Consider the following 15544-nt stretch of genomic DNA (forward strand, 5'->3'; position numbering starts at 1 on the left):
TTTTTCTCCCAACATGGCCAAGAAACTCCCAAAAATAGATTTCTCAAGAACTCCCTGCCAAGATTAGGAAATTTACAAAAATTAATAGTGATTAATCAAAAAAATTAATGAGAAATGGATCAAAAACTATGTTGTGATACCAATGAAAGAAAGTAGCTTAGCTTTGTTAGCCTGGATTAGCCTAAAAGGCATGGATTAGCAAAGATTGATAAGGATTATCAAAGATTGGTAAGGATTAGCAAAGATTGGATTAGCCTAGATTTAGAAAAGAAAAGAGTAATTGCTCATTATTATCAAGTGATTAGCCTCCAAATATGGCCTATGCTGGTATATATACATGCCGCTCGTCCTTTTCACACTATGATTAATAATGTCCATGGGCATGTTCTATTGGCCTTAGGCCCATTATTACATATGAGACCACACTTTCTTACAATTGTCAACCCAATAGTGTTCTTAGATTTGGACTTATTATGATGGGGTTTATCAACACCACACAATCCATGAGACGATTATCATAATGGTTTATTTGAATGATATTAATATGGGATATGTAAATATCTGACCTTGGATCCAAATCAAAGATGTTCATGATTAATTCAAAGCTTATAATTTAATTTCCATATTATGGTTTGGGTGATATTGCAAGGACTTCAAGCATTGTTTTGTGTGCATTGGATGAGATATTTTATGGACATCCTCAAAATGGAAGATTTTAAATATTTAAATAAATATTATTCTAATGAATCAAACCCAAGTTTAAATTGTGTATATAGAAAAGCATAACTTTATTGCCCAATCAAAAGATGAATTTGATTGTTTTTCTAACCTATCATAACTAACAAAAAGTTGATAAATTCACATTAAGCCTTAAACTTAAGTTTAAGCCTAAAAGCAATCATTGAACATTGTAGTAGCTCAATAAATTATGGGTTATACTTGAGTTTAATTGTGAAAGAGTTACTTTAAGTTTAATTTACAATCAACCTCAAACTTTAGGTTGTGCCTAAAAAATAATCACTCTACGATGTAGCTCCATTTATTAGAGGTTCACATTTTAGTTTGATTATGAAACCAGTTCTTCAAGATCAACCTATTAGAGCAAACAAAATGAGTACCAGAAAAGTTTACAATTACAAGTACAATACAGTAGAGAAATTGTGTCCACTTCATTTTCTTGAAGAACATCTTTACACTAACTTTTACCCTCAAATAGTGGAAGATTTATGAAGGACTTTAAAAATAGCACTTAAATAAGTGCCAAAATTCCTACATTGGTGTTCTTGATAATTGAACCGCACTTGCACATGTTGCTCAACAATATGTCCAACAAAAACCAAGTTTTTCATAATATTTAGAACATGAAGTACATTTTCCCGTCTACTTTATTTTTCCATCCTTTATAGACAGTGGCACTTTACTGACATGTGCAATGGGGTATGCAAAATCATCACATGTTTTCACATACCATAGTGATTTTGATGAGGTAAGGCCTCATAGGAGAGGCAAGATTATGCATATGGTTGATGGTTGCAAAACTATGTTAGATAATTGCATAGATAAAGCTCTCATGATGCCGAGGCACAACATGATGAGAGTTCTTGCGTCTAGGATCACTAGTGGTGGTGGTAGGTGAGAGACTGATGGTGGGTTTGTGGAGATTCTTGGTGTGCCATTGCACTGGAACATGGAGCTCATCGAGCAAAAGCTCGGAGGTGTTTCTCAGCACCACATCCCTTTTCATCCATCAACCATGCATAGTTCTGAGGTCTTGTTCATGAGCACCACATCCCTCTTCATTAAACCCATGCATAGTTGTGAGAGGACTCCAACCATTGAGTTCTGGGCAATTGCATTTTAAGGTGGACTAGCACTAGCACAATGGGTGTGCAGTAGTAGAAAATTTTTAAATCAAATCAAAAGTTATCGGAGATTGTATATCTAAAATCTTCTCGTCAATAGCTATCCAATAATATATAGCATGATAGGATATTTTTCATTGGGATCATGTTTGTACTATTAGCTTAGCAAAAGAAATAATAATTAGCCTTTTTAATATAAGGAATACATTCTACAGCATATGCTTAGTAATCATTGGCCTCTTTCACTACAAAGACCATATTCTTATCTCATATTACTGGCCTCCATTGTATACGCAGTATGTCAATTATGAGCCTTGGGCACCCGGTCGCGCCCGATCGGCCATAGTTTAAGTATCACTTATGAGCCTTGGATACCCGATCACGCCTGATTGGCCATAGTTTATGTGTGTTAACACTTATGGCCTTGTATATAAGTCATTTTCTTTCATAATGCAGCATACTCTTCCATTGTGTAATTGAGTCTTTCTCTTGCTTATGACCTTCTATAATGCATGCTAGTGAGTGTGTATGAGTGATTTGAGGTGAAAGGACGGACGAGGACCTGTAGTCCAAGGTGACGGTGTGACAACACTCGTGGGAGATGATGATAAAGACTGCTACCCAAGGAGATTTGGAGCTCTTAAAGCATTGACGTGCTCGAGCTCCGCCATTAGACAGATCCCCACGAGGGTTTTACCTTGCTAAGGTAATCTCTTATGAATGTGTTTCCTAGAGAGGCTAAAGCGAGCAATAACATTTTTGCCCCCGCTTTTGTCGCGCGGATCAATCCTTTGGCTTTTTTCATTGTTTTTTATCTAAATCTATGCATAACCCATTTTCCATTATCTTGACTAGTGACTCCAACCATTGAATTTTGGGCAACTGCATTTTAAGGTGGACTAGCACTAGCAAAACGGGCGTGCGGTACTAAAGTTTTTCAAATCAAATCAAAAGTTGTAAGGGAAATCTTGTACATCTAAAACCTTGATCTCTTCAATAGCTATCCGATGATATATAGCATGATATGATATTTTTCATTGGGATCGTATTGTTTGTACTATTAGTGGCGATATCATCCTGGACAAGCTAAACGGTACCACCTTAACATGCTTTCACCCTCCGACCCTAGTATCCCTAGATCCTTTCCTACATAAGCTTAGTTGGTGGGTAGCCTATATGGTGGCCAAAGGTGTCTTTCTGTGCCCAGCTCTCAAGCAAGCAACAAATCGTCTTGAGATGCAAAAATTCGAATGTTATAGTAGGTATGATGATACACTAGCTTGTGTTTTGAGAAGTCCAAAGTAGAACTCTCTCTGTCAGGAAAAAACCATTCCTCTAATTTAGCTTGGGTACACGCTCGGGGGGGGGGGTCATTCTCATAAAGATGTAAGTGTAACACGTGGATTCAACAAAGGGAGTTTTTTTAATCCCTTTTTTGCACCTTTTCTTTAGATACAGAAGGGTGCTATTTAAAGGAGGTATTCACAGGTTGAATACAAAAAGGGTGTGATTTATGCATAGAAACATCGCAAATAAGGGGTTTTTAAAATAGACTTTGAACGCACATGATACAAACGGTTTATATATAGTGAACCCCCGAGTACACAAGTAAGCCGAGTTGGGTAACTTATATGGTGGGGAGAGGTGTCCTTTTGTGCCTAGCTCCTCTCAAGCAAGTCAAGTCTTGAGATGCAAAAATTTGAATCTCTCTCTCTCACCAGAAAAGGCGGGGAAAAAAGGAAAGAGGGACAAGCTTCGCTTAGCAAAAGAGAAGTACCACCACGCCCTAAATAAACAGGTGTTAGATAAAGCTCTCATGATGCCATCATGAGGAGATCGGTGGCTTGTGTACTGAACCCATGGAGAAGCCGGGGCGCGACCTGCTGATGAGAGTTGTTGCTTCTAGGATCACTAGGCGAGAGACTGATGGTGGGTTTGTGGAGCTTCTTGGTGTGCCATTGCGCTGGAACATGGAGCTCATCGAGCAAAAGGCCGGAGGTCTTGTTCACGAGCACCACATCCCTCTTCATCAAACCCATGCATAGTTGAAGATGATGAGGGTGATCACGATCATGCTGGCCTATAAAAGGCTCGTGTGCACTGCGGTAGCCCTCCACCAGGTGTAGATACACCTCCAGATTGTGGCAGTCCACCGGGTTGGTGGCCCTCTTCAAAAACGGAGAGTGCCGGATGTCCAGGCGCAGCTCCACCCCTGCGTGAGCATAGGCCTTCCACGTCGCGTTGCCATGCAAGTGGAATTGGCCCTCCGCATGTTCCACAACGTCGGACCGCGAGTTACTGTCGTCGTGCACGAAGATGCCCGGCACCTTCGGCACCACGTCGTTGGCGTTGACCACCCGCAGTGCCTTCACGCCCACCTCCTCTAGCCTTTGTTTGAATGCCTCGTTTCCCACTCGTGGGGCTGCGAACGAGATGACAGACACGGGAATGTCCGCCGACACCGCGCCACCCGTTCTATTGACGCCAGTGGATGCCACATGGAATGCCGACAGCAGCGCCAACGCCCCGCCCAGGCTGTGGCCCGTCATAGTGATGCTGAGCTTGCGATTCTCATCCTTGTACCGCTCAACGAGCCTCATCAGCTCCTCTCTGACTTGCTGTGCAGCGCTCTGCTTGCCGTGAGGCGCGTCATCCTTGCTGGAAGTGTAGAGGGTCCAGAAGCCCCGCTCCACGCCAACCGCCGTATTGTGCTCATCGGCGTCGACGGCAGGCGGAGTGATAAGAGCGCCGTCCACATCCTCCAGCCACTCCAGCCGCGTCGCAGTGCCCCGCCACGCCACCACAATGTCGCGCCTGCCCAGCCTTGCAATCTCCTTCTCATCAGTGGCAACAGCGACAAACCCCATCCAGCTGGACTCTTGCCCAGACCCGCCGCCGCCCCACATCGACGACAGCCACCTCGGCAGCACGTGCACGTCCGACGTGGCAAAGATGTACTTGGTCACCGCGTAGCCCGTGTGGGCCAGCCCCGCCTTCTGTAACAGATCCGCCTCATCATACAAGCAGTCGCCGGAGTGCTCATCGCAGTCGAAGGCATCGTATGTGAGCTGTGCGAGATCTCCATACTTGAGAATCTCCGCCCTCAGTTCTGCATCCAACGGCTCTACAAGGCCCTTCCAGTTGTTGGATCCGTGGTACTCGCGCCATCGCTGGGATAGATCTCCTTTGGGGCTGTTTCTGAAGGTCTGCTCAAGCGACTGCACCAGATTTCCTAAGCTTTCCGAGCGGCCACGGAAGCTATGGCCCTTGCAAGCTTGCAATGAGGTAGCGGGCGCGTCTACGGTGGTGGCTGGAGGCGAGCTGGAGGAACACCGTGCGCCAAGAAACACAGCTCGAAGCTGGCTTGCACGTGTACACGTGAGACGCAACGGATGGTGCAGACTAGCAACAGCCGGCCGGCACTGCGCGTGGTAGGAGGATGCGCCTGCGAGATCTGGACCGTTGGATGAGGATACAATGGCAATATATGAAGCAGAGGGCGTGCTTGCCATGAAACTGGCAGCGGATATTACGTGCGGGAGCTTTGTAAGCTCGCCGGACTTCGTCGACGGAATGAAGAAGAGCGGCAGCAGACGATGCCGACGACGACGACTTGTGTGAAGATAAACTTGATCCGCTTAATTTCTGATGAACATATTGTGCCCCTTCAATCGATATATATGTATACAATCGGTCGCTTTGACGCAGCCCTATGGCTTGTGCCAGTCGCCTCCAGCTATGTCCACGGTCAACATTCCAAAAAAGTACATCTTGCTGAAAAGGTGACTCAGTCTCCGTCTCCCGAAGTTCTTTGTGCAAGTCCCGGTTTACCTATTCACACCATCAGTTCGTCAAAACACCTGTTCACACCATCAGTTCTTTATTTAAATAGTAGTTTCTTTCTACAGTAACTTCTTTTTCCATTTCGCTGGAAGATTTCTCCTCTTGCTTTTTCCGATTTCGCAAGTTACGGGCTATATCTCTTTACCTCTCTTCTCTGCTCGTTAAAGTTTAGAGCATGCGTCCTCGATTCTCTTCCCCTCTCTCTCGTGCATGTTATGGCACGATATCTCTCTCCCCATTGCGCACCTGCTCTCCATCGTCGTCGCCTTCTGCCTCCTTGTCTCTATGTGCTACCTCTGTCCCCTCTTTCTATCCGCAACCTCCTTCCCTCAGGGTCTACTGTCTCCTCCCCCTTGCCTCCTGCTTCGCTGCCCTTCGTCTCTCTCGTCTCCAATGCGTGCCTCCCGCGTGAGCTCTCCCGCCTCGCTGCCGTTCGTCTCTCTCATCCAGTGCGTGCCTCCCGCATGAGCTCTCCCCCTAGGTTATGGCCTTAGTAAATGCATTAATTTATGCCACGTCAGTGGCATAAATTAATGCATTACAAATTTTGGGTGAATAGATATGCATTACATACAATATGCCGGTTTTATAGCTAAAATATATGAAATATCATTCCTTAAGATAAGGGCTACTTAAAATCTCTGTCGGTTTTTCTTAATTCTGACCGGTGTAAATACACTAGAATGCCGTTTTTTTAAAGCTCTGCAGCACACTATTCTCTTGGCAACATTGGGCCCATTGTTGATGAAAAGGAAAAAAATTGCAAACTGTATCTTGTAACGATTTCATTTTTTCCTACAAAATCTATTTTCCAATTTTAAAAATTTGCAGAGTTAAGGCATTCTAGTGGTTATATTTTAGCTCCAAAATCTCAAATTCTCAACGAAAAGCTTTCAAACTTCCGGATCTGTAAGGTTAGCGATTTGTGTTCTTTGAACGCTCCACTAAGCATACATATTAGTGGCCTTAATGACTATAAGGAATATATTCTATAGTGTATACTCAATAATTATTAGCCTTTGTGACTATAAGGAATACATCCTCCAACATATCCTCACTCTTTCGCGCACTGCAAAGAATGCGCTCATATTGCTGGCCTCATTAAAAGCTTTTATGACTATGATAAATATATTATATGCTCATCTCGACCTTATTGGCCTCTTTATAAGGACTATAAAGGCATATATATTGACCTTAATGACTATAAGGAATATATTGGCCTTAATGACTATAAGGAATATATTCTACAGTGTACACTCAAGATTTGCAAGATTTGCTTTACGCCACCTACGAAAATAGTAACTAATCTTGAATGTAACAATTTTGATCTCGAGTAGGTCCGCTAAGTGGGGGTTTGCCGGCTTTGTATGCTTTTTCACATCTTCTGCTGGAATTAGTAAAATCTCCTCCAAATCCGCCATTGGTGCACGGAGAGGATAGGGCACATAAGGTTGGCGTTTTGATGTCACTACAAAATAGGCTTCTGGCAAGATCCTTCGATTTGGTTCAAATGGTGTGATTTTTGCATCAACACCTTGAACATGAGCTTTGGCTTTAATAATGGGTTGCTTGCCTTGATAAACCTTGTTTTTTGCTATTGTTATATACTTATAGCAATCCAAAAGCACTTTTGAGATTGAAAACTAGCCTGTGCATATCAGCATTTTTTACAATGTTTATTGATATGAAAAAGAAGTCAAAATGACTTTTTTAGTTTGAAAAGTTCTTTTGAGAAGCACACAAGTGTTTTTTTTCTATTTTTATCTGCTAAAAGTAGTCCAAAAATACTTTTTGAGATTGTAAAGGTGTATTTCAAAAGTCATGTGGTTTTGAGATTTGAAAAAATGCTTTTCAAAAGTCGTAAGTGGTTTTTCCTATGTTTATCCTGCTGAGAAAAACACTTTTAAGAAGCACATAAGTGTTAAAGCAGTTTACAAGCACTTTCTAAGATTTGCAAAGCGCTTTTCAGAAGACATAAGTGGTTTTTATTATGTAGATCTACCAGAAAAAAACAATTTTCATCTTAGAACAAGAACTTTCGAGAAGCACTTTTCATCTTACAAAAACCACTTTTCATCTTAAAATAAGCACTTTGAGAAGCCCATAAGTGTTTTGTGCTATTGTTGTCTGCTAAAAGTGCTAGAAGCACTCCAAAAGCAGATTTTGAGATTTGAAAAGTGCTTATGAGAAGATGTAAGCTATTTGAAAAGTGCTTATGAAGATGTAAGCTATGAGAAGATATAAGCTATTTAAAAAGTGCTTATGAGAAGATGCAAGCTATTTGAGATTTGAAACGTGATTTTCAGAAGTAAACAAGTGTTTTCTGCTGTTGTTATCAGCTATTTATTTTCTCAAATGCCATTTGTTTTGTTTTTCCATACTGTAATGGTTGTTTCATGCTTTAAGCTCTCTCATGACTGAAAACTTCTCCTTCATGTAGGTGGAGCCAACCTATTCCCATGTCCAGATCTTGTTGAGATGCTTTGAGGGGTTGAAGCCCTATTTCCTATGACAATTGAAAGATAGATATACTTGTTGCTACATATCTCACGTGCAAATGATGTTTCTCAAGGATTCTTTCAATTATATGCATCAAAGGCTTCATGATAGAACATGCATGTGCACTTTCTCTCTTTGTGTCAGTAGTGTGGGCAATTTTACATGTGCAGCAGCAGCAGCTCATTCTCTTTACAATGGTGTCACATCTATTTGGGACTCTTTGCTATGCACAAAAGTTGATGATTATGTGTTTCATGATAGAAAATGTAATTTAGGAGCATGTTCTTGTTGTGGCACAAAAAAGCTAGCTTTGCACGTCTAATTGAGATAAGCGATACATCATTCTTGCTGCCTGTTAAGGTGTTTCAAGACATAGAATGAGTCAACAAGGACGGTGTAAAGAAAAAGAAGAAAGATCTCATAGTGGTGCAAATGGGATGTGTCTGGATTTCATATCCTTTTTCAAAGACAAAATCAAGAGCTTTATGGTGCATAACTTCATCTATAGGTGGCAAGCTCAACAGTTCAAAGACTATCTGACAAGGTTTCCCAATGACGTAGTGATCTCAGTGATTGACTTTGCATAGAACTACTCATTTAAGGAACAAAATGAGATTTAGTTTATGTATTGGTACTCTGAGCAAGTAACAATGTTAGTACACAATACTTATATTCACGCCAATAAAGATGATGTGAAAAAGACTTATCACTTCTATATCTCTTATGATAAAACACATGACACATTGTTCATGAATCCATCATTGTTTGCTTTTGCATGACAGGTGGCTTAAGGATCAAGGGCATGAGTTGAAACATCATTGGGTGTGGTCAAGTGGTTGTGCAACACAATTCAAGGCAAAGTGTTCATTCTATTTTGTGTTGAGATACTTTGCCACGACTGGCTTGGAGAGATGTCGTGGAATTTTCCATGTTCATTGCAAAGCATCCATTCTATTTTGGAGAGATACTTTGCCACAAGTGGCAAAGAAAGGGAGAACACGATGGAGCAGGTGCAGTCATAAAATGAGAGTTGACTTATGGACAGCTAAAACCAAATGGATGCGTGCTAAAATGTGCATGCCATTGTGTTACTTTATTGAGGACACCTTTTTCTCACAATGATGTGCACAAGGTCTTCGAGGAGATCAAGGTAGGTGATGTGTCAAGAGAAAATAAAGGGGATTGCAAGCGCATAGACCAGTCCTGCTCTATACATGTGCTATAAGATTTTGAGAACACTATCATGCTTTTGCAATCAATGTATGGATGGGCATTGGAGAAGATGTAGGAATAAGCCAGTTTTATAGAGCTGGGGGTACCACACTACTGAATCCTTGGCTGAAGTGTTGAACACGATGATAGTAGCTCAAGTGATGAGGATGATACCAATGTCCCATCGTATGCAGATCACCCAGATGCCTTGAGTGATGCCTTGTGTGTGAGAGACAACTTTGTTGTAAATGTGTAAGACATCTAGAATGGTATAGGTTTTTACATCATTAAGTGCATTGCTATAAAGAAAAAACTTGGCAGAGCACGATCGGACAATTTGGGTAATGTTTTGGCTGCATGTTCATTGTTGGTAGTTAGAGAACACTACTATAAAAAACTCCACGACGATGATGTTTGGCAGCTGCTTATAGACAAGCCTCTTGTTCTAATGTACTCAAGTTCCATATGGAGCCTATACTTGGTCATAAAAACCTTTATAGGTTGGATCAAGAGACTGAATAAAATATTTATAATAGCATGCCTTTTAACCTATAGTTTGATCAAGAGACCGAATAAAATATTTATAACATGTCTTTTAGCTTGTAGTTTGATCCTACTTTTCCCCATGCCTTTTGACTTGTAGTTCTCCTCTTGAAACTTAGGTGCTTTGACTTCTTTTGTTAGGGTGAAATTTCACCAATTTTTTTTGTGCCTTTACTCATGTTTTATCTACTTTGTACCTTGAGCTCCTACTTCATCCCATGTGGGCAGTTTTATTTCCACACTTGTCTCTCTTGTAGAGTAATTTGCTTTTAGTATAAATTTCTACTCTTCTTTTAAGAAAAATGATGAAAGTGCGAGTTAAAATACACCAAAATCTACAAGGATAAAATTTTCATATATATTTATATCAGTGTAGCAAATCCTTTACAATCTTCATTTATATGGAAATTACAGTGTAGCAAATCCTTTACAATCTTCATTTATATGGAAATTACATTGGTATACAAAATTGACACAAATGATGATAGTATAGTGTTTGCAATCAAAATATCATTGCCTATCCTAATGGCCTAATCTCTCTTCTTTGAGCATTGCAGCCGCTTGTTCTTTTGACCTTGCCTCGCTTGGATTCTCCTTTGCTAGGAATCTCTATAAGCAATCCACTCCTCATAACTCATTTCATAACATTGTATTTCACAGTCTTCGCTTCCCTTAATTGTTTTTTATCTGACTTCATATCCCAAGGATCCACCTTTCCCCAATCTATAAGCTCCATTGAATTCATCCAGTTGTACAACCACTGCCCCAGATCTTGCATTAAGAACTTACCGAAGCATTCCTCATCCAAATCAGTCATACTCGGCACGACAACAGAAGTGCCCTCTAGATTCCCAAAGGCCTTGTGGAAAGAGTTGTCAAACTATTAGGGTATTTGACTCATTGAACTCTGGTTGATACCTCCAAAACTGCTACAGGTTCTTTAAGAATATTGGCTTGCCCCCACAAAAGGGGAGGTTGCACAGTCTCTGCAACTCTCTTGCCCCATATATCCCTGTAAATGTCCAGAGGCATTTGACAAACAAAATTGCAGCCTCTTCTCCACATTGTACATCCTTGAATGGCTCCAGATGAACACATTAGCAAGCATGATGGCATGCATCAAGAACTGCTCTGCATCTTTCCTCACATAACACTATTGTGAGCAAAATAGGTAACTGATGAGGGTTACCTAAAAATATTCCTTCCCAAAATGCATGAAATCTAAAAAATGACTTAAAACATAGTTTTTTGAAAACACTAGGATTCCATGTATACATTTAAAAATTATATGAATTTTGATATTTTTTCAAGATTGAGAACACGTGTGACCTTCATAGATTTATAAACTGCTATTGTTTGTGACATAAAAATGAACTTGACTTAGAAAATGGCATAAGAGTCTACACAACTTAAAGAAATATCAAAAAAATTCAAATAAAAATTTATTTTATAAATTTCATGAATGTAAGACAATTTTTTTAATGGACTTTCTTGGGACAAATTCTACCACTATGCATAAATATGCACATTATTTGACAAGCACTCTAGAAATATTATAATACATAACATAATAAGCTCCATAATTTATGAAAAAATCCTACATACATCCTTGAGTCTATTTCTATACCCAAATAACAAAGCCTTAAGTATATACTTACCTTGACAGTTTGCATGACATAATTATTTGCTCTATTATTTATAAGCAGGTAGTGGGCATGATATATAACCAATGCTAAGAGTTTCTATTTATATATATGTAGAAGACGGTAACTATGCAGTCTCTGAGTGAATCTAAGCATGTTAAAAGAGTAGAAAATAGAAATATTTTTTCGATAGGATAATTTTAGAGAGGCAAACTTCATATAGCCTACGGATGTAAATTTCGACCCACGTAGGCATTTGTTGTCATGAAGGAAATTCTTGTTATGCAGTATGGATAATGGTGGCGGGAAGAAATTGTAGCCTATATCATGTAGATATGTGGTGGTGGCAAAAATTCATAGTATTATGCATATGTTGATGTTTGATCCAGATACCTATGTTTGACTATAGATTTAAGGTCCCCTCTGCTAGAGAGAGCATACTATTGCACATAGGCATCGCAAAGTCCAAGCTCACATGCACCCCCTCCCCGACATAGATGGTCCCACCACTTGCATTTGCTTATACTTCTTCAGCTTTAAAATTGAATTGTAGAACAAAAAGCAGGATTGGCGAATCGATCGACTCATGGTCTTCCAAATTAATGGAGGCCTTACACATCTCGATCAAAACCAATGGATTGCAAGTCATCATGGATTATCTCATCTAGCTCTTCTACTATCATGAATTTTTGGCATCTACTATGTAGAGATATTATTTATGATACAAAGGTTACATGGATACATAGACAAGCAATTTTTTTAATGACCTCCTTCCAAATTTGTAGTTAAAGGTTATGACCATGTGCTTTTTTAGGGTTCTTAGCTCTAAACCAATGTCCTACCTATATCACCTTATCCTAGGCATATTTTTTATTAAATTCTATGATTTATAAGATTTTTTTTATTTTAAAATTTTATTGGATACTATCTACTATTTGAAATGAGTTTTTTAGATTTTTTTATGATAAAAATTTAAAAAAAAACTCATAAAAAAACTCAAAATATTTCAAAGTTAAGAAAAATATCCCCCTAAAAGTTGATGTTTTACATCAAAGTTGATGCAAAACATCAACTCATGGGCTAAGAGTTGATGTTCTACATCAAATTTGATGCAAAACATCAACTCTCCCATAAAACTTGATGTTTTGCATCAAAATTGATGCAAAACATCAACTCTACTACAAAACTTGATGTTTTGCAACAAGTTTCAGATGCTCCGGGGAAGAAAGTTGGAGGATTAGAGGTCGATTTTCACAAATAGCCTATTTTAGCGATTTCATACATGCTGGCATGCTCAATCAACCTATTCCACAAATTTTGAGTACCAACACAACTATGTTTCGATGTGATATGAAGACGTCACAGAGCAGCGAATTGCTCTGTGACTATGTTTCGATGCAATATGTAGATGCCACAAAGCGATTTACTGCTCTGCGACATCTCCATATCGCATCGAAACATATTTGTGTTGGTACTCAAAATTTATGGAATAGGTTGTCTGAGCATGCCATAGTGCACAGAATCACTAAAACAAGCTATTTGTGAAAATCAACCTCCAATCCTCCAACTTTTGTCTCTGGAGCATCTGAAACTTGATGCAAAACATCAAGTTTTGTGGTAGAGTTGATGTTTTGCATTAACGTCAATGCGCAAAACATCTTTTCCACACACGTAATGTTTTGCATCAAAGTTGATGTAAAACATCAAGTTTTATGGAAAAGTCGATGTTTTGCATCAAGGTGATGCAAAACATCAAGTTCTCAATAAAACTTTATGTTTTGACATCATCTTTTGTGGGAAAGTTGATGTTTTGCATAACGTTGAAGCAAAACATCAAGTTTTGTAAAAAAAAGTTGATCTTTTGCGTAGAAAGTTGATACTTTGCATATAAAGTTGATGTTTTGCATCAACTTTATTAGATTTTCCATTATAATCTCAAAAAGTAAGCAAAATGAAGTCTTTTTTTTCATGTCAATTTTTGTAAGAAACATGTTAAGTCCCCAAAATATTATCATTTTTCGGCAATGTTGTATGCATGCGTCCACTTTTCAAAAAATGGTCAAAAGTGAACCTTTTTGATGGAATATTTGAAAGTTGCCAAATGTTTCTATTTTTCACGAAATATTACCTATTTTGTTTGCAAAACAATAGTGTTACATATCACCACTTATCCCCATCTCTGACTTGAGTGACATCATGAAGACTAAATTCTAGTACAAATTGACTGCTATCGTTGATATCAAATGCATACATCAAGGTATTATTCATATCTATAATTAAATTCTTGTATCCCTTGATCATGCCTTCGCTAAACCTCACCGCTGTCTCATGCTTTGGTGGTTGCCTACTAATCACTTCAACTTCGGTCTCATTAGGACCTCAATGGAGTCTTCTTGGGCCCTTTTATTTGGCAGTTTAAGGGAGTCAAACCTTTTCTCTTAAGAAGAAACGTTTTCTAATTTGAAGCTTCAAAACGAGTACTTTATTCGAATTTGAATTTTGGGGGAAAAATGGAATTTAAAATCTAGCATATAAAACCACATCATGTAACATATCTATGGAAAGCTCTTGATGCGTAGATCACGGATCTGTAATCTCCGCTCAAATCGGAGCTTGTATGTAGAAGTTATGGAGGTCCGAAAATTGTAAAATTGCCCCCTCCCCTTTTTGGGGGGAAAAGTGCACCCTTTGACCACTCTTACACCTCTCTTAATCACCCATGGTTTTTGCTTACATGGCGGGCTCCTATTTGTCAAAAAGTTAAACGTTTCCATAACCTCATGGCAAATTAAAGGGCCCAAAAAGACTCCATTGAGTTCCTAATGCTTTCACTTCTGGAACCTTTTCCCCTATACCAATACAAAGTATTGCAAATCATTAAGGGAAAAGCAACATAATTTTTTATGGTGTAGGTGAATGGCTGCATAGAGACACGATGAGACCATATTGAAATGAAAAGTAAGAGTCCCATTGAGTAGGGCCATGCAAGACACATTCGCAGCAAGAAACAAAATATTTCATTACATGGTCTAGAAAGAGACATATGCAAATGCTGGTAGCTTGATACAAATAAGATAACCATGAAAGTAGGGGTAGTGAAAACACAACAACCTTAGAGCTTTTTACATGCCTGTGACTTGGGTGAACGAGAATGAGATGCCATAGGATGAGTGGACGTAGTACTTTTTTTTGGTTATGGAGTAGAAACTCCTGGCTAAGCAGCAACACCACATTTGTGGAGTCATGTACATCTTCTTGGCCTTTCACATTAGCAACTTTAGCCTTCTTCGTTAGTACACCTAGATCACTGATGTCATACACTCGCTTCTGATTCATTTTGGAAGCCATCTATCTCAGTGTATAGTCCAGCTCATCTGAACTTGTGGGAGATCCAAAATTCTTTTATGTGTGTTATCTCTCTTTATCTACACCCTATTTGTGCTAGTGTCATCCTTTCCTTCACCTAATGCTTGCTTCGTTTTAGCAAGATCCTTATGTGTAGCATCATCCTCTACCTGATGTAGAACCGCATCTGCCACTTCAACACCTTGTTGTGTATGTCCCATCTCTTCATTCTCCATTATATTACTCCCACCATCTGACTTAAACATAGAACCTAGACTTGGATCTAGAGTTGGTTATGCAGTGCATTTTTATCCTATTAGAGAAACTCTTCAACTGTTTGAGGCTTCTCTAGCTCTGTACCTATCTCCACATTGCTCTTAATTGTTGCTTCAAAAGAAATTACCGTTGTAGTATCCTCCAATTGATGTGTCCATGATTTACTTGCTACTGAATGACTATTGCTCTGCAATTATGATGTGCAACATGAGACTCAAAAAAGTAAAGTGGAGAGACCAATTATATTCTAGAAACATACTTTGTTCCTTAATAGGAACTTTGGACACCCATTGCCTTGCAATATCAAGGAATTTTTTTGGG

At 39.3% G+C, this 15544-nt stretch overlaps 1 protein-coding gene across 1 annotated transcript; it reads right to left on the reverse strand.

Annotated features, from left to right (window-relative positions):
- Window positions 1–3390: 3390 nt before the first annotated feature.
- On the reverse strand, window positions 3391–5517 carry LOC147640031 (phospholipase A1-II 4-like). Its single transcript, XM_086776399.1, has one exon. The coding sequence runs from the start codon at window positions 5372–5374 to the stop codon at window positions 3677–3679; it is 1698 nt and encodes a 565-aa protein (XP_086632525.1). The 5' UTR covers window positions 5375–5517; the 3' UTR covers window positions 3391–3676.
- Window positions 5518–15544: the final 10027 nt, after the last annotated feature.

Source organism: Cibotium barometz, chromosome 3 (assembly GCF_041138505.1).
Source record: "Cibotium barometz isolate CiBa-2024 chromosome 3, ASM4113850v1, whole genome shotgun sequence".
In the NCBI taxonomy this organism is placed as follows: domain Eukaryota; kingdom Viridiplantae; phylum Streptophyta; class Polypodiopsida; order Cyatheales; family Cibotiaceae; genus Cibotium; species Cibotium barometz.